Source organism: Drosophila willistoni, assembly GCF_018902025.1.
Source record: "Drosophila willistoni isolate 14030-0811.24 chromosome XR unlocalized genomic scaffold, UCI_dwil_1.1 Seg41, whole genome shotgun sequence".
Taxonomy (NCBI): Eukaryota; Metazoa; Arthropoda; class Insecta; order Diptera; family Drosophilidae; genus Drosophila; species Drosophila willistoni.
Window position 1 is genome coordinate 1,235,368 of NW_025814058.1, and position 18,240 is coordinate 1,253,607.

The window sequence follows — 18,240 nt, forward strand, 5'->3', positions numbered from 1 at the left end:
CGTAATCGATCTACGCCAAAGTCCAAATTTTTTTTTACAAAATTACAATACAATGCATACAGTTTTTCCAGTTTTTATTTGCTTTGTGTATAACCAAAAGCGCAAAGTTCATATGTATATCAACTAACCCATTGAATTAAATATATATAAAATGTTGGAATAAAGTGTATGGAAATGCTATCATCTTTTGTTCGTTGAATTATAAAACTAATCCCATTTTACAAAACATATGGAAAAATAGAGCGGCGTTGACGAGGATAATCCTTGAATTCCTTTTTGTAGTTGCGATGTTTGGCCAAGGCCCAGATGGTCATCTGGAAGGCACCGGCAAAGGCAAACAGATAAGCTGCCAGGCAGCAGGTCATTACTGAAAAAGACAACCAGGCACCAATTTCAAAGGTATAATTGGGGCAAGATACCAGGCTGCAATATACAATAAGAAAAAACATTGAATGAAGTGCGACAAGAAGAAACCCAATTCAAATGCAATTTACTTGAACAACTTGGTCAAAGGGTTAGTGTCCGGCTCAGGAATACGGCGTACTTTAGTGCCAGGTGGACGCAAATTACGCAAGGCAACATGAATTGAAAAGTTACCCAATTCACAAAACTAAAGGAGAACAAAAATTATGAATAATGAAGTACAAGTCCGTTTATAGGTTTTAAAAACTTACAATAAAAGACATCAAAGCTGGCATAACTGTGCACAAGCATGGCGAAGTGTACAATGGATGATTGACATGATACGAGACATATGCCGTGAATCCCCAATAGTAGCTGCAATTCTTAAATAAATTTCGCAAAGGCATTGTAGCATGGGAGAAACGATGCACAAAGATGGTCTCCAGCAGACGCTTCACATAGTGGACTGTATAACAGCCGGCAGCAATACTGAAACAAAAAGAAAGAGCAACAGTGTTATGGAAGTGGTGGAAACGAAAAAAGAGGAGGAAGTGGAAGTGGTGGAGGAGAGCTTAAACGGGTTAATAATTATGCATGAGTTTGGTTCATTTCAGCGCTTTTGCATAAGTCTCTGGGTCAATAGGGTCGCAGCAGTTGTCGTTAATTCGAAATCGAAAGATGTGAAAGTCACACCAATACACACACACACAAATATACACACGTATGCATACACACACTTACTGCGTGGTCAGGGAGATTGGTTTGCTGGCCGCCTGGCCATAAATTAACTCCGGACGGAAATAGAAAAGCAAATAGACAATCAATGGTCCGGCATATTCAGCCAGGAAAACAGTTTTCCATCCAATTTGTGGCCCCAAGTCCTTAATGTAAACCTTATCTCCATTACTCAGCGACAACGACTGCAATGTGTCCGAATCCTTGACACTTTTACCACGAGAATCCAGACGCAGTGATTGGCGATTGGCATCCGGTGTTTGCTTTAAATTCTTATGAATTAAAACACGTAAATCGCTAATTGTAGTGCTGGGACTCGACACGGTCACCTTTCCGTAAGGTTTGCTAGACTTTGCGTTTACTATTTCGAGCTCCATATCTCAGCCGGTCGACACACACTATGACTAAAGTTGAATAAAAATGAATAATAATTGATTAAAGAAACTCGGAATTTGTGCTTTCCGTGCACACTAGATCTGGGAGTGTTGTCGATAAAAGGTATCGGTTTCTGTACAATGTTGAAAAACTAAAAAAGCCAAAAAAGTACTTTTAAAAATCTGTGCGGCTAGGTTTTTTCTTTCAGAGTAATTTATTAAGTTATCCCAAATCGTCTACACTTTAGTAGCCTTAGCCTTGTCGCTCAAACCAATTTGTATCACACACACACACACACACACACGCAATAGAACCAAACCGAAATTATATCATATTTTTCCAGTCAAGCCTAAAATTTACTTTCCATATTGTCGGTACAATTAAAAGAGCAAAAGCAATAAGCAATAAAAAACCAGTGAAAACTAAAAGTTCAAAAACCGCTTCCGAATTGTAATCTCTGTTGGATTGACATTTTAAAAGCATTTTAACTGTTGGTAAGTGCGAGCAACATAAATTTTACAACATACTTATTCAGACTTATTAAAACATAAGGGGACATTGTCGAACGAGGCCTTGATTTTGTACTCAACTTTTTTAAAAGTATTCTTTGGTTGAAAACATATTTTTAGTCAGTCAGTCGGACTCTGTACGTCTTAGCGGTCTTGTCTGAAAATTGTAAAATAACTTTTATTTTTCTACTCGGAATTACTCGGAAGTACTGTAAAAGTACGGAAACAAAATTAAATAATTTATTTTATCCTGTTTCTGAGTTTACTGGTGAGTATTAAGTCTCAAAAAGGAATATACAAAGGACTACAGAAATATTCTCATTCATTCGGGTTTGAATTTTCCGTCAATATTAGAAAGGTAAATGTTTTCAAAGCAGTTTTATTCGACCAGTGGAATTTTTTGAATAATATTGGAATAAATCTAAAATGTTGTGGGTTTACCAAAGGGTTAGTTTGATCCTTTTTAACCGATAGTGACAAATCAGGATATTGTGAGGTTTTAAATTCATGAAAAAAGAAACGGCTAAAACAGCCAAAAAAGAATTAGCCAGTGTGGCAACTCTGCACCGCGCAGATAAGATTGTTTTGCTTCTTTCCAAATATTTTATACAATATTTAAATATTTTGCGTTTGTTGCAATGGACTCAAATGTGAATCCGTTGGCCGTCATTCTGGTTTACTTTGATAGCAAAGGAGATCGCCTGCTTTATCGCTATCCATACCAGACTTTGGGTCAAGAGGTGGCCACCGAGGAGCAACGCAAGTATAGGAAACGGAATCCTTTTGCTGTTGTCCAAACGGACGATTTGCTGCAGACAACTGCAACCGCAACTAACAGCACCAGCAGCGTCAACGTTAACAATGGAGCCACTGGCCAGCCTTCGGGACAACAGACAGGTCAACAGGGACAGCTTCAAGGATTTGCCGATGAGGTTTTATCTGCTTTGTTTGCGGTCAAACCGCAGCTATGCAATCAGAAATTTGAGCTTAAGCTCAATGATGTGCGCTTTGTTAGTCATCCCACTCTAATACCGCATAAGGAGCAGCGACCCAGCAACGCCTCGGCGACTACCGTAAACACAGCGGCATCCGCATCATTGGCAACATCTGGTGTGGTTATGGCTTCTTGCTCTACTGCCGCCAAGAAGCAGCAAATGCTGATCAACATTGTCTTTGCATTGCATGCCCAGGCTAGCTACTCCATTGTAAAGTGCTACCATGAGCTTAGCAAGCGGCTCGGCTTGGCTTTGAAGTTTGAGGAGCAACGCAGCGGTTATCTCACAGAACAGACGGGACAAATGGCGCGAACGCATGATGAGCAGTCGCAGGAACAAAAACCGCTGGAACAAACCTTTGAGCTGATCGCAGAGCGATGCAGCTTGGCCCAGGCTCTTAAATCCATTTTCCATGATCTCTGTACCACTGGCCTGCTCAGCACCTCTCTAAATCACAATCTTACCCTCTGTTTTTGCTTGCCGGCTAAAGCTCATCAGCTGCATAAGAAGGGCAGTATGGTGGATCCAGAAACAATTGCCCGTTGCTTACGGGCTCTTAAGCCGTACCATGGAATGCTTTTGCTGGTGGACTTTGCTGAGCTTCTCGATTGTGTGCCACCCACTGGGGCTCGCATGCTTTGGCAACTTGTAGACGCCTACAATCCCTTGATCAGTCTTCAGAGTATGGCATCAAATGCGGATCTTAGTATCGAGCATGTCTATAAATTGGTCTCGCATTTGGTCTATTGGGCCAAAGCAACCATTATCTATCCGTTGTGCGAGACAAATGTGTATGTGATAGCTCCAGATGCCCCGCTACATACAAAATCGCATCTGGTAGAGAAATTCTCAGCTCGCTTTGCTGGCATGTCTCTGTTCGAGGTCATCTCCGATTTCTCGCTACCTACTTCTATTGGACATCTAACAACACCTCTGCAGCAGCCAGCCAGACAGGGCATCCTTGCCCAAATGGTTTTGTGGATGCTGCAGCACCATTTGCTAATGCAGTTGCACACGTATGTCCAATTCATGCCAAACGATGATGATGATGAGTTTGCCGACTCAGCTTCTTGCACCGCACAAAGACACAGCGATGCAGACGAACTGGACGATCAAATCGAAGATAATCTACATGGTGGATCTGTCTTCAGTGTATCTAGTCAACCGCTTCCTGTACCTTCAATTGGTCTCACCATTGGCCAAAGGCGAACAATTTCCGAGAATCATTCTTCGCTTGCTTCCGCATCGGATAATATTGTGGTACAGGCCTCATCCAGCCATAAGTCCAACTTTAGCATGACCGCCTCCCTCAGCACCGACAACTGCGATAGTTTAGATTCTATGGAGGATGAGCAGAAGCTTAAGGAACTGCTGTTGGTTTTCACCGATGCCGATCGGGCGGCTATTCGCCGCATTCCAGCTTCACTTAATGTAGATGATCTATCGCTTCTGGTCAAGCTTTATCAGATGGGCTATTTTAAAAGCGAGCATCATCTCGAAGAGATTATGTATTTCGAAAATTTGCGACGCTCCCAATTGTTGCAACTGCTAGACAAATTTCGTGATGTTCTTATCATTTATGAGACCGAAGATCCAGCCATTGCCTCAATGTACAATAACAAGTAGCTTTAAATCAAGCATTCCAAATGCATAGAAAACACATTTTTTTAAAATATTTTGTTAACCTATTTCTAATTAAATTAATGTAACAAAACGGCATCTATGAAATTTTATTTCAAATTAAGTCAACCGGGTAAATATTAACCCCAATGTTTCTGTTCCCCTTATTTCCGATTGAAAATTCATCGACTTATCGATAAACGGTCATAGAAGCTATAAAGGTGAACAGCAAGAGATTTACACCACAAAGCAAAATCCAATTTTAACAAGAAAGGAAGTGTTCAGACGCAATAAGAAAAGGAATCCATTTTAAGTGCATAACTGTAAAAAAAAAGTTTACATATATATTCAAAAGTTCAAGGAATCTTCTAATTCCCATTTTAAATAAGTTGTGAGAGTAAGGTGAGTGTATAAATTGAAAACGCAGTTTCTAATTTTAAAGCGTAGCAAGAGTCAGCTGTTGAAATTTTCACCTTTTATATAAACCCAATTATCGAATACGCATTATTTAAGTTTCCTTGTTGGTTGAATTGCGTTTTTCGTCAATTTAATGGGAATAAATTGAGGTATAAATAGATTTCGTGTATTTCTGGTGAAATTCGGTTATGACGACGTTGAAAATTCGAGAAGGTGCACACATACACACACACACGTACATATACATACATACGCACTCAAAATGCGATGGCGATGACAATGCAAACGGAACAAAGGTTTCAAAATGGTTGCCTAAACCCCCCGACATAACCTTCAGTTTTTCTTTGTTTGATAATTTTCCACCCTTTATAAAATTGTTAGAGCTTCTACGTGTCCAATTTTCACTGAGCGTAATTGTTTTTTCCTATGTAAGTCTGACGCATTAGCTTATGAATTTCGAAATTGATCTAATATTTTAGCATCTTTATTGCAATTGGGTCAAACATAGTTTCCATAAGGCCTTACTTCCTCTTATTTGTCCGTGACACATATGCATGTGCATATACATACATGCATGTGTACATATGTATGTATATGTACATCTGTAAGAACATCTGCATTCACATACCTACTTCTATCCAATCACATACCTGCATACAAATGTATGTACGTTCAACCACAAAAGCATCAAACTTTTCGTACAATAAAGTTACAACTGAATTTTTCTTAAATTTTCAGATAATACCAACATGCAGATTTTTGTGAAGACCTTGACTGGAAAAACCATTACCTTGGAAGTTGAAGCCTCCGACACCATTGAGAATGTGAAGGCCAAGATCCAAGACAAGGAGGGCATTCCCCCAGACCAGCAGCGTCTGATCTTTGCCGGAAAGCAGTTGGAAGATGGACGCACCCTGTCTGACTACAACATTCAGAAAGAGTCGACCCTTCACTTGGTGCTCCGTCTCCGCGGTGGCATGCAAATCTTCGTCAAGACGTTGACAGGCAAGACCATTACCCTGGAAGTCGAGGCTTCCGACACTATTGAGAATGTAAAGGCCAAGATCCAAGACAAGGAGGGCATTCCCCCAGACCAGCAGCGTCTGATCTTTGCCGGAAAGCAGTTGGAAGATGGACGCACCCTGTCTGACTACAACATTCAAAAGGAGTCGACCCTTCACTTGGTGCTCCGTCTCCGCGGTGGCATGCAAATCTTCGTCAAGACGTTGACAGGCAAGACCATTACCCTGGAAGTCGAGGCTTCCGACACTATTGAGAATGTGAAGGCTAAGATCCAAGACAAGGAGGGCATTCCCCCAGACCAGCAGCGTCTGATCTTTGCCGGAAAGCAGTTGGAAGATGGACGCACCCTGTCTGACTACAACATTCAAAAGGAGTCGACCCTACATTTGGTGCTCCGTCTCCGCGGTGGCATGCAAATCTTCGTCAAGACGTTGACAGGCAAGACCATTACCCTGGAAGTCGAGGCTTCCGACACTATTGAGAATGTGAAGGCCAAGATCCAAGACAAGGAGGGTATTCCCCCAGACCAGCAGCGTCTGATCTTTGCCGGAAAGCAGTTGGAAGATGGACGCACCCTGTCTGACTACAACATTCAAAAGGAGTCGACCCTTCATTTGGTGCTCCGTCTTCGCGGTGGCATGCAAATCTTCGTCAAGACTTTGACAGGCAAGACCATTACCCTGGAAGTCGAGGCTTCCGACACTATTGAGAATGTGAAGGCCAAGATCCAAGACAAGGAGGGTATTCCCCCAGACCAGCAGCGTCTGATCTTTGCCGGAAAGCAGTTGGAAGATGGACGCACCCTGTCTGACTACAACATTCAGAAAGAGTCGACCCTTCACTTGGTGCTCCGTCTCCGCGGTGGCATGCAAATCTTCGTCAAGACGTTGACAGGCAAGACCATTACCCTGGAAGTCGAGGCTTCCGACACTATTGAGAATGTGAAGGCCAAGATCCAAGACAAGGAGGGCATTCCCCCAGACCAGCAGCGTCTGATCTTTGCCGGAAAGCAGTTGGAAGATGGACGCACCCTGTCTGACTACAACATTCAAAAGGAGTCGACCCTTCATTTGGTGCTCCGTCTTCGCGGTGGCATGCAAATCTTCGTCAAGACGTTGACAGGCAAGACCATTACCCTGGAAGTCGAGGCTTCCGACACTATTGAGAATGTGAAGGCCAAGATCCAAGACAAGGAGGGCATTCCCCCAGACCAGCAGCGTCTAATCTTTGCCGGAAAGCAGTTGGAAGATGGACGCACCCTGTCTGACTACAACATTCAAAAGGAGTCGACCCTTCATTTGGTGCTCCGTCTTCGCGGTGGCATGCAAATCTTCGTCAAGACGTTGACAGGCAAGACCATTACCCTGGAAGTCGAGGCTTCCGACACTATTGAGAATGTGAAGGCCAAGATCCAAGACAAGGAGGGCATTCCTCCAGACCAGCAGCGTCTAATCTTTGCCGGAAAGCAGTTGGAAGATGGACGCACCCTGTCTGACTACAACATTCAAAAGGAGTCGACCCTTCATTTGGTGCTCCGTCTTCGCGGTGGCATGCAAATCTTCGTCAAGACGTTGACAGGCAAGACCATTACCCTGGAAGTCGAGGCTTCCGACACTATTGAGAATGTGAAGGCCAAGATCCAAGACAAGGAGGGCATTCCCCCAGACCAGCAGCGTCTGATCTTTGCCGGAAAGCAGTTGGAAGATGGACGCACTCTGTCTGACTACAACATTCAAAAGGAGTCGACCCTTCATTTGGTGCTCCGTCTTCGTGGTGGCATGCAAATCTTCGTCAAGACGTTGACAGGCAAGACCATTACCCTGGAAGTCGAGGCTTCCGACACTATTGAGAATGTGAAGGCCAAGATCCAAGACAAGGAGGGCATTCCTCCAGACCAGCAGCGTCTAATCTTTGCCGGAAAGCAGTTGGAAGATGGACGCACCCTGTCTGACTACAACATTCAAAAGGAGTCGACCCTTCATTTGGTGCTCCGTCTTCGCGGTGGCATGCAAATCTTCGTCAAGACGTTGACAGGCAAGACCATTACCCTGGAAGTCGAGGCTTCCGACACTATTGAGAATGTGAAGGCCAAGATCCAAGACAAGGAGGGCATTCCCCCAGACCAGCAGCGTCTGATCTTTGCCGGAAAGCAGTTGGAAGATGGACGCACCTTGTCTGACTACAACATTCAGAAGGAGTCCACCCTGCATTTGGTGCTCCGTCTCCGTGGTGGCTGCCAGGCTTAGTTTAGTCATAATAATGCATATTCCAAATAAATATTCAAGCAATCAAGAAATTTACTGCACTCAAGATTCCCATATATTTACAATTTGAAAGTTGGGCGTAATTCTCATCGGATAAAGGTAGCAAAGCGTAAAAGATATAAATTTAAAGTAAATAATATACAAATCTGGTCAATTTGGAAAAAGAACTAGAAATCTAACAAATTAGTTGGCTGACTTTTCGAAACATTCTACACTTCCCTTTCACATTGTTAAACTCTAAAAATTTCCGTTAAATAAAGAATTAATATTGGTTAAAAGAATGGTTTGATTAATGACACGCTGGCCAGATTTATATTCCAGAAAACATGGGTCTATATTGTTAAAAAAAAAAAAAAAACGAGAATCTGGATTAGTTAGTTTTGATATAAGGATGCTGGCAGTAGAGAATAAATCTGATTTGTAGATGGCGCCATAGAGCATTTATGGCAAAATGGCCACACTATTTTCTGAAAACGCTTTAGCCATTTTTTAGTTAAGCAAAAAGAAAATATACAATTGTTAATTTAATTTGCAGTAGAATAATTAAATAATGACAAAACTATTGCAACGTGTAGAAATTACATTACGCAGCTTCTACATTTTCAACTCGAGCTTTGGCCAAAGGGAAGGGGAGGTGAGTTCGAGCCCAAATCCAAAAACGCCCACAAATTGTAAATTCCTTGTATACTTTGTTGCAGGAGCACAAGAAGATTTTGTATTACTATCCCAATGATATAGAACTGAACACAAAAATCAAGGATGTTGGATTGAGTGAAGCCATTATAGCATTTACAGGGTGGGTAAATAAAACGTGACTCTCTTCGGTTTGAGTGGGAAGACGAAAACAATTCGAATCTCTCTTTTATTATTCACAGAACCTTCACCACCGATCATGATTGTAAAGCCCTGCACACCCAGAAGACCACCCAGCTCTTTTATCAACCCGAACCGGGTTATTGGCTAGTCATTGTCCTTAATGTTCCCAAAGAGATTAGGCTCAAGGATGGCGTTGAGGTGGCTGATTATCGTGGCGGTGAAGTCTCCGATCGCATTTTCAGAGCTGTGCTCAGGCAATGTTATAATTTCTATCGCTTCCAATATGGAGAATTCAGCAATAAGTTGACGGCCACGAATGTAGAGCAATTGGAGTCACAGCGTCAGGCATTGCAGGAGCAACTCCTCCAATTCTATGACAAATATTTGATCAAGGTTAAAGAACTATCAGGCAATTGTGATATAATGGATATGCTGCACTCTATCCAGTATTTGGCACTAGATAAAAGTCTATTCCTGCGTGCCCAAAACTTTAGCATGTTGTGCGCCACCTTTCCAGCTATTAAAGAGTGCATTATGCTCTACAATCACCAGGTTGTGTGTGGGGGCAAGCTTAGCGCTGGGGATTTATATAGTCTGCATGCCTACATTGTGGAAAATGTATTGTCCAAAGAGACATCCTCTGCAACCAATGAAGGAGAAGGTCGATTTGTGAGCAGTGTACAAGATGAGGTTACGCTGGTCGATGCCAATTTGCCGCCACCCCCTGTGCGTGTTCATCTGTCCTTGGGTTCTCACCATTTGCTCATCTACCGGGCGTTAAATGTTACGCTCTGCTTATTCTTAGATGGTAAGTGCCATTGGTTATATGAAGTTTTTTGTCAACCGAAACTTATCCTGATTTGATATCTGCTTTTCAGCTTCAGCTGCTGATCAAGCCGTACCCAAACCGGACTTCTACGAGGAATTGCACGCCTATATGGGTCCCCAGCTTATTTGCTTGGCCCGCGATATAGCGAACGAAATTTGCAAGGAAAGCATTATATCATCAATACTTGGAGGTGGAATAGAAAATGCTTCTGCTACGGCCGATTCTTCGGCACCGAAATATCTCTTCATTAATGAGCAAAGCTTGCAGCATCATACGAATATATATAGACATAGCAAATCGCTTCCCAACAATGTGATGAGTATCATTGCGGATCTAGCAAATCCCAGTGAGAGTTGGACTAATGCAGCAGCTGTCGCTGCCACTGAGGAGCTGCAAGTGAAAACCACTAATGACTATTGGATTGTCAAGCGACGCTGCAACTGGCGGCAATATTATGTGATTCTATGCAATAGTAAGGCCACTCTTTTGGATGTAACGCAGGAGGCAAAACGTATATTTGAACTGGAATTCAGAGATGATGTATTCTTTGACAAATAAACAGGAGTATGAGATAAATGAAGGGTGTACGCCAATTGTAAGGCCTTGGCCCAACCGCTTGCGACGATTGCCAGCAGAAATGACAAGATGCTGAGCCTGGGGCTGGGGTTGGTAGTTTTCAAGCCATCGCTACAGAACCGCTGCCATCGATGGTAGTGCTGTTGGGATCGTTATATACGTTCGTCACGGAGGATGAACTCGTTACGTTGTTTCCTCCGTTCGCTCCATTGTGTGTTTTACTCAATTTATGGACATAAATTCTGCGATTCGACATACAAATGCTGTAATAGTAGTGGTCGTAGTCGATGGTTATCCTTTCGCAACTGCTATTGTCCATAAAGTCCTTATCAATGCTAAAGTTGGGCGACAAACAGAACTTGCAAAATGAAATAACAGCAAAATATATGTTATGCATACCCGTACCTTTCGGTTAGGTTCAACAGACCCGTAATAACATTCGCAGTGCGTTCGTCATTCTTAAGCTCTCCGCTAGATTCTAAGACAGCTCCATCAAGGAGGACTAAGTGACCAATTTGATTGGCAGCAGTTTGCTTTTCCTTATCCATTGTTTTTGTTTTTTTCAAAGGCTGATTAAGCGTTTTGATGAAACGAAGTTGGCAGCACTGGCCGCCGTCAGGTCTATTTACAACCAGTGGCTCTGTTGAACATGTTGTCATGTCTGTCCAACATGCAACAAAAGAGCGCAGTTCATGCAAAAGAGTCCCCAACCTCGAACAAAAGAGTAAAAATCGTGAAAAATAGTACCAACATCAGGTAAAGGAGTCAAACTCCGACCATCGAGTCGAGCAAAAGAGTCAGACTCCGACCATCGAGTCGAACATGCAACAAAAGAGTACGTTCAGGGACGGGAAGCAAAGTGAGCTGCAAAATAGTTATCGCTGCACTCGATAAAATCGATGAATGGGGAATTTGGTAGATATCGATATTCGTCACCAACGATAATGCCGATAGTTCTCCAACTCTCATCTCCAATGTGAGTTTTTCATCCGTGCGAGTTCGTTAATAGCAACTGTAGCTCTCGTTAAAATCGAAATAAATTACCAGTAGTTTTAAATTAATTGACAAATTTGGTTGCGCAGCGTTTGAATAATAACTAAATTGTAAGTTGTATAGAAATTTGCATCGTTTGCTGTGTTTATATAGCTTTAAAATAAGTTTAAATTTTGTTTTCGGGTCAAACCACACCCTCGATAGACACATACATACACAAATGTATACATGAAAAGAAAATCCAATTAACGCACTTAAATGTTTGTGGAAATACTTACTTATGTGTATTAGAAACTATTTCTCTTTTACTTAGTTTTTGAGTGCAAAAAGTTCTGTATCTTATAAATTCAATGTGTATATTGTAATATTTTAGCTTCAATTTTATATCTGTGTGTGTGTGTTTGTATGTGTGTGTACGTCATCGGTGGTGCGTCGGCAACTTCAATGAGAGAGAAAGCGCAGAGGCTGCCGGGCATGATGAGATGATGTTTACGAAGAGAGGAAAACCACCAAAATTGATTTTGCCAGGCAAATGTCCTTGACTTTGTCGGTAAATTGTATTTTGGACTTGTTACCTTACTTTTTTTTTGCTCAGGTTTATTGCTCATAATTCCAAACTGTCTGCATTACGTCATCCCCCAGTGGCAGCGCTATTTTCTGATAGACACTTCAATTAATGTAGGCTTTGCATGTGTGTTAGTGTAAGTTATAGAGAGAGAGAGCGAGCACACGCATTCCAAACAAAATTTCACGCTCTCTCCCGCTGTTCATCGCTCTCTCTCTTGTTTTCTCTTGCTGGCTTGGGGTAGGGGGCTGACGCTCGTACACTTGCTATTTTGTGTTGTTGTTTTTATTTAGTACGCGATAAACAGTTAAATTGCCTTCAATATGAATGGATGAAGGTGTATGTGTGTGTGTGTATATATATATATTTGTTTGTGTCAACATTGTAAGGCTGCTTCCAGCGAAAAGTATGGCTTACTGCTGTATACCGTAATCATTGAACTATGTATTAACATTTCTTCCGAAAATTTCATGATACAGTTAAATGTATTTCCTGTAAAGTTTTCGAAAGAACTTTTAAGGAAAAATGTTTGAAATGTAAATTTATAACCCTATATTCATATATGTATACTATAGTATAGCTCTACTTTGCACAACTGTGTCCCCTTAGTTTACCGTTTCCTGTGGCCGTTCTGCTTGCGTGATAGATTTTACACATGTATGTGTGTACATTTATATTTGTAGTGTGTATGCATGTGTGTATGTTTTTGTGTGTGTACATTTGTATGTGTGTATGTGGCATTGGTTTGTTGTGTGTTTGACCCACCCTTTTGTCGAAGATTTGTTTGTTCCACTTCTCGACAGTAGTCTCTCTGTTTCTCCACCCCCCTTGGGTTGGGCCATGATGTCACACTCACGACAAAGACAACAAAAACAAATAAAATTCTTCCTCTGCCAATTTGACCTCTTCTATTAACATTTATTTCTAAATTATTAAGTAATCAAATTGAAGAAAAATTTCAAAAATTTGTGGTAATCTTACTTATCAGTATGATGTATGTATGTGCGTGTGTTAGTTTTTCAATTATTATAAGATTATGTCTATATCTTACTTACCTTTTCCACTAACCTTTAGCAATCAAATTTGATTTTTCATCCTCTCGTAGTTTCTACAGTATCTTTTAATTAAATTGAGTGTGCGTTTGTGAATCAAAATCAAAAAAAAAAGTGATGTCATGAAAAAAAAAAGTATAATAATATAAATGTTAAACCTATTTTAAAACCAAACAAAAAGCAACTTCAAATGTCTACAAAAAAATTAAAGAAATAAATATAAATCAAAGAAACAGCCGAGCGTACAAGCAAACATTTCTCTTCTCTCATTTTCTGTTACAGGAAAGCAGAGCTAAAGAGAGAGTATTAATTGCTAAGGCTAAAAGAGTCGAGTCAAGAGATTGTGTGAGAGATAGAGAAAGAAAGAGATAAAGAGAGTGGAGTGTGGAGGAGGTCAGGAAATGGAAGATTCTAAAAATAAGAAAAAACTAACATAAACTCTATTATTGACGGAAAGATGCACAAAATGGAAGCACAAGTACTGGTACAGCTGCTGGAGCACCTAAAGAAAACTCCACGGTCCCAATTGCCATCGAAATTCATTAATTTCTTTAATATTCCACATAAGGGCCAGAGTCAGAACCATAGATGTAGCTTGGAGGACTTTGCTATTTACTATTTGGCTGCACTGCGTCAGCATACGGAGCTTTATTTTCGCATCAATGAGACGGAAACACCAAAAGCTTTGACCCCAATAAAACAACCACAATCGAGAAATGCAACTACAACAACAACGCCAGCAGCACCAACAAATGATCCAAATGAATCTCTTGGCCATCATAGTATCAATAGCAGCTCATCGTCATCCATATGCACTCCAGGACGGAATCAACAGCATCCGAGACGATCAACTTTTTCAAGTACACCGCATAGTAATAACCGCAGTGGCGGCGGAGGAGGAGGCAATAATAGCTTGTGCTTGGGTGATTTTCTGGTCAATACACCAAATCAAAGTCAGCAGCAGCGTTCGAAAAAGAAAACCACGCCACAACAACAGCAAGGAACGCCATCATCATCCTCTTCATCCCAGGCACAGCAGCAGCAAACAAAGCCACGACGTCGTGTCTTACCCATGACCATCAGCAAGAATGTTTCGGCAAATTCATCATTTGGCGACACCAGCTCCTTTAGCAATGACAACAATCTGTGGCGACTCTCGCACAATAGTGAACTCTTGGATCGCAGTCAGGGCGCAGCTCTAGAACTAGAGACACGTCAAACCTTGATCCTGAAAAAGCATGAAATCAGGAATGAGGCACCTGTTAGTGGCGGTCCACTTGACAGACCTATTCAAGAGATTGGTAATGCATCGTCAGACGGCGGCGGCAAGCAAATGACAAAGGAATTTGATTTAAATGGTCTTCATAATCAAAAGCAATTGGAATTATTGGCCACAATTTATGAGCAATTAATAAATTTGAATTTGGTTCCCAATGTTTTGGGGGAACTGGGATACCAATTGCAATTACTAAACAACATACACGATGTGAGCAATGAGGGTATATGTCAAAACGATTTGGACTCTAGCTCCTCCTCACCCATGGGCAGATTGACCTTACACAAGGATTGCATTTACTTTGTTCTACGTTTGCTTGAGTATCAAATAAAATTGCTAATGCAATTGGATAGAAAATCTCTCAGTGTTTTGCTGCAGCAAGAACGTTTGAGCCTTTTACCCAAAGATTTGCTGATGAAACTCGAATTAAAATGCCAACAGAAACAGGAAAATTTCAAAAACAGTACCGAATCAAATGCAAGAATAACAAATCAACAGCAAAATGTGTACTATCATCAGGAAAAGGATTCGCGTGATAATTTTCCCACACAAAATGAATTTGTTGCCTTCAAGGCACAACGTGATCATTTTTATAAATGCCTAAAATATTGGGAACTAAGTCATCTAAATAGAATATTCAATTTCAAAAGTGAAATGACTCATAAAATACGAGAGATTTTCGTTGCATCGGAACATGCAGTTAATATGGCTCATTTCGCCAAGTTATTTGTTAGCCAATTAATTATTTCGGCTAGCGAGACGACTGAATCTCCCGAAGAGCTGGGCTTAAAACTCGATCAATTGAGACTTAATCGTCTGGCCCAGAGATTGGTCACATCGAATTCCAGCGTAGAGGATCAATTCCCACGATCGCAGAGTTTCTTTCGTGATTTCATCAATGAATGTGGATCTCTGGCGTTTATGGAGCAGCTTAAGTTGGCCCTCTATGCACAATTGTTGCGTTACAATGACTCCACCTTTGAGATGGTTCAGATGCAACAGAATCAAGATGAAGACCAGCCGCCCTCCGCCCAACAAGGTCCATTTATAGTGCGGCCACAAATTCTAGCCAATATGCTGATTTTGGCCAAATTCTTGGGCTATATAATGGCATTGCCATTTAATCAGGGCAACAGCAGCAGCAGTCACAGTGCTCAATCGACATTTGTTTGCCCTCAGCAATTGCAATTGCGGTCTCATTTTCAACCAAATTTCAATTTACTTCAGATTCTAGAGCACTCAATGGGTCAGGGTAAATTATTAATTACATTACCCTGGCTAGTACAGTATTTGGTCATGCTGGATATTGTCACTTTACAACTGCCCGATATTTTGGCCACTCTTGATCTTTTATATGCTCTCTATGCCAAAGCTACGCCCATGGATAATATTCAATCGGAAGCCGTCTTCATAATACGCAGCTCGATCGGTTGGCTAATGGAGGCTCAACCGCAATTGGTTAACTCTTACTATACATATCGATCGAGTGGTTCATGTGTGGGGGTGAGCCTTGTCGATAATTGTATCCATGGACTGTTGCAAACTGTGAATAAAACCGATAGCCAAAGACTACCGATGATGGAAGAACTGCTGACTGTGGCCTGTCCGTCTCTCAATGAATTCAGAGTAACCATTATGACATGTAGGCCGACGCAGAGTACTTCCCGAAGTGGACGTTATCGTTATATAACCACACGCCTCGAGCAGCTCAATCAGAGCAATAGCGGTAGTCCCTCCTCCTCATCCTCAACTTCGCTCCTCACTGGCCACGGCCAAAGGGTTGTTCTCAATGCTGGCGAGTTGCAACAGCGGCAATTGCAAGAGGCTTTTCTACATTCCCAAAATGCCTCCATGCGGCGTCTTATCGAATTCGTAACCGAACGGAGTTTCAAGTGTGTAGTTAAGGATGCCCAAATCAATATATTGCTGCCATCTAAGGCCTCTGCCGATGCCCAGGTTAATGAGATTACGTCCACGCACACACAAGAGGTTCTTAAGAATCTTCAAGAGATCTATCAAACTACTAGATTGCAAGCATGCCAACGTTGGACAGAGGAAGTTCCACACATGTTGGATCAACGGATAGAACAGTCATTGCAGGCCCTTCTACCAGCCAATACCAATGCCATAGTCCAGCTCTCCTACTCTCACATAATACGCACCACAGCTCAACCTCAGCTTCAACAATGGTTACAATCAAGCGTCATGCAATCGAATTTCTATCATGGTGATCTCCATGAACTTGCTGGCAAAATATGTCGCTCCAATAAGAATAAATTACACACTGGCGAAACTGGTAGCGTCACTGGTAGCGTCACTGGCAGCGTCACTGGCACCGGCACCAACAGCGGCTCATCCAGTGAGATGTGTCTGAGTCCAGATCCCAGTTTGAGTCTCTCTGAGTTGTTGTATGATCTGCAGCAGTGGTTACATTGCCTCAGTTTGAAACCAAGAAATAATTTGTTTTATTGTCCGAATTTACTTGTGCTCATTCAACGAGCACGTCAAGGCTGCCGTTTGTCACAATTGCCTACCGTTTTTTATCAGCTAATTGGCTCAGGAATGGTGCGTCTAAATCAGCTATTGATTTGTAAGCAGCCGCAACTATTAAGCCAAGAGATTTTATCCAACACCTGCGACATTTGGCAAGCACCACAAATGGCCGAATGTTGTAAATCTCCTGGCATTTTTGATGATCTACTTAGTGTGACATTCATACAAGAATTGGATGCTACTCCAGGACGTTATCAATTGCTTGAAAAGCTTCTTCTGACCATGCTGGATAGGGGCATTGTGAATGCCAATGAGCTCAATGAAATGATTATGCCACTTTTCAAGCAAGATTGGCCGACTGCTACTTGGACAGAACTCTCTCGATTGCTGCAACAGCTCTCGCTTAGTTCCAAGAATGCTTCAATGACAACAGCTAAAGACGATGATCGTTCCACAAGTCCCGAAGATGATGCCAAATCGCATCTTTTTATGGAAATGCTGGCCGATCTGTCGCGTGATTTGGATAGTTTTTAAACCCCCCTTCTCATTGACGAAATGCCTGTCGATTATGTCATTTTTTGTTTTTTGTATTATTTGTGAGAATAAAATGCTACAACAACTGGAAAATAGCTTGGAATTTACTTTTATGCTGGGCGATAAGATAACGATAAGCAAAAAGGCCCCCTCTATTTAGTTTCCAGTCTCTCAATCGTACATATATTTGGATGCGATGCGTCACCCAGTCGATGACATGAAACCGAAGCGAGGTCAGAAGTAATGTTGTTAACAAGCCAGCCGAAACGATAATTGCGCTCATCTCAAGGTGGACTGACCGACCGATTGAAGCAAACTCACAGGAGAATCGAATCAAAGTGCAAGCAAATAGTGATAATCAATTTGAAATTAAATAATTTCCAGTAATAATCAAAGTAAATATTAAGCACTGGACACTGGGTGGAACCTAGAACCGCCGTTTGGCATTAAAAGGGGAACGGGGTTTTTTGTTAATTTTTGCGATGACTTCATTTTAGCGCCACGCAAATTGAAACTGGCAGAGATTTGGGATTGAGAGTAGTTAGTTACTTAGTTAACGAATTGTCTGAGACAGAGATCGGCACTCAACAGAATGAAATTAGAGCGATTATATAATAAGACTAAACAAAGCTTTGCTAATTGAAACTAATTAACTAATCGTTCTCTCTCTGTGCCTCTTTTATTTACAGTTGTGCACGGGCAAAATTTAAATGAAGTGAAAGCAGTATTAAAAGAGCAACGAAAAAAAAGAGCAGTACAGAGTAAG

The 18,240-nt window shown here is 41.6% G+C and overlaps 6 protein-coding genes across 8 annotated transcripts; 4 read left to right on the top strand and 2 right to left on the bottom strand.

Annotated features, from left to right (window-relative positions):
* Positions 1–57: 57 nt before the first annotated feature.
* Positions 58–1,630, bottom strand: LOC6643043 (very-long-chain enoyl-CoA reductase). The gene is made up of 4 exons (XM_002065827.3): positions 1,144–1,630; positions 675–891; positions 495–610; positions 58–423 (listed from the first exon to the last, which is right to left on the bottom strand). Exons 1-4 carry the CDS (start codon positions 1,512–1,514, stop codon positions 219–221), a joined length of 909 nt encoding a protein of 302 aa, XP_002065863.1. The 5' UTR covers positions 1,515–1,630; the 3' UTR covers positions 58–218.
* A 526-nt stretch (positions 1,631–2,156) lies between these two features.
* Positions 2,157–8,376, top strand: LOC6643045 (polyubiquitin-A). 2 transcript variants are annotated; one of them, XM_023176078.2, is made up of 2 exons: positions 2,157–2,289; positions 5,792–8,376. In XM_023176078.2, exon 2 carries the CDS (start codon positions 5,803–5,805, stop codon positions 8,320–8,322), a length of 2,520 nt encoding a protein of 839 aa, XP_023031846.2. In that variant the 5' UTR covers positions 2,157–2,289; positions 5,792–5,802; the 3' UTR covers positions 8,323–8,376. The 2 variants fall into 2 exon arrangements, with proteins under 2 accessions (XP_023031846.2, XP_002065865.2); XM_002065829.4 differs by lacking the exon at positions 2,157–2,289 and adding an exon at positions 4,899–5,038.
* Positions 2,561–4,698, top strand: LOC6643044 (GATOR complex protein NPRL3). The gene has a single exon (XM_023176077.2). It carries the CDS (start codon positions 2,660–2,662, stop codon positions 4,640–4,642), a length of 1,983 nt encoding a protein of 660 aa, XP_023031845.1. The 5' UTR covers positions 2,561–2,659; the 3' UTR covers positions 4,643–4,698.
* A 456-nt stretch (positions 8,377–8,832) lies between the features above and the next one.
* Positions 8,833–10,561, top strand: LOC6643046 (vacuolar fusion protein CCZ1 homolog). Its single transcript, XM_002065830.3, has 4 exons — positions 8,833–8,974; positions 9,039–9,136; positions 9,216–9,964; positions 10,035–10,561. Exons 1-4 carry the CDS (start codon positions 8,891–8,893, stop codon positions 10,541–10,543), a joined length of 1,440 nt encoding a protein of 479 aa, XP_002065866.2. The 5' UTR covers positions 8,833–8,890; the 3' UTR covers positions 10,544–10,561.
* On the bottom strand, positions 10,470–11,244 carry LOC6643047 (ragulator complex protein LAMTOR4 homolog). The gene is given in 2 exon segments (XM_002065831.4): positions 10,470–10,896; positions 10,967–11,244. Coding segments are annotated over 2 exon segments (636 nt in total). The 5' UTR covers positions 11,221–11,244; the 3' UTR covers positions 10,470–10,514.
* A 37-nt stretch (positions 11,245–11,281) lies between these two features.
* LOC6643048 (protein disks lost) lies at positions 11,282–18,190 on the top strand. Of its 2 annotated transcripts, none has more exons than XR_006954749.1 (2): positions 11,282–11,664; positions 18,164–18,190. XR_006954749.1 is itself a non-coding variant. In XM_023176103.2 (2 exons), exon 2 carries the CDS (start codon positions 13,629–13,631, stop codon positions 17,472–17,474), a length of 3,846 nt encoding a protein of 1,281 aa, XP_023031871.1. In that variant the 5' UTR covers positions 11,517–11,664; positions 13,454–13,628; the 3' UTR covers positions 17,475–17,567. The 2 variants fall into 2 exon arrangements, 1 of the variants encoding a protein (XP_023031871.1); XM_023176103.2 differs by lacking the exon at positions 18,164–18,190 and adding an exon at positions 13,454–17,567 and having other exon boundaries at positions 11,517–11,664.
* Positions 18,191–18,240: the final 50 nt, after the last annotated feature.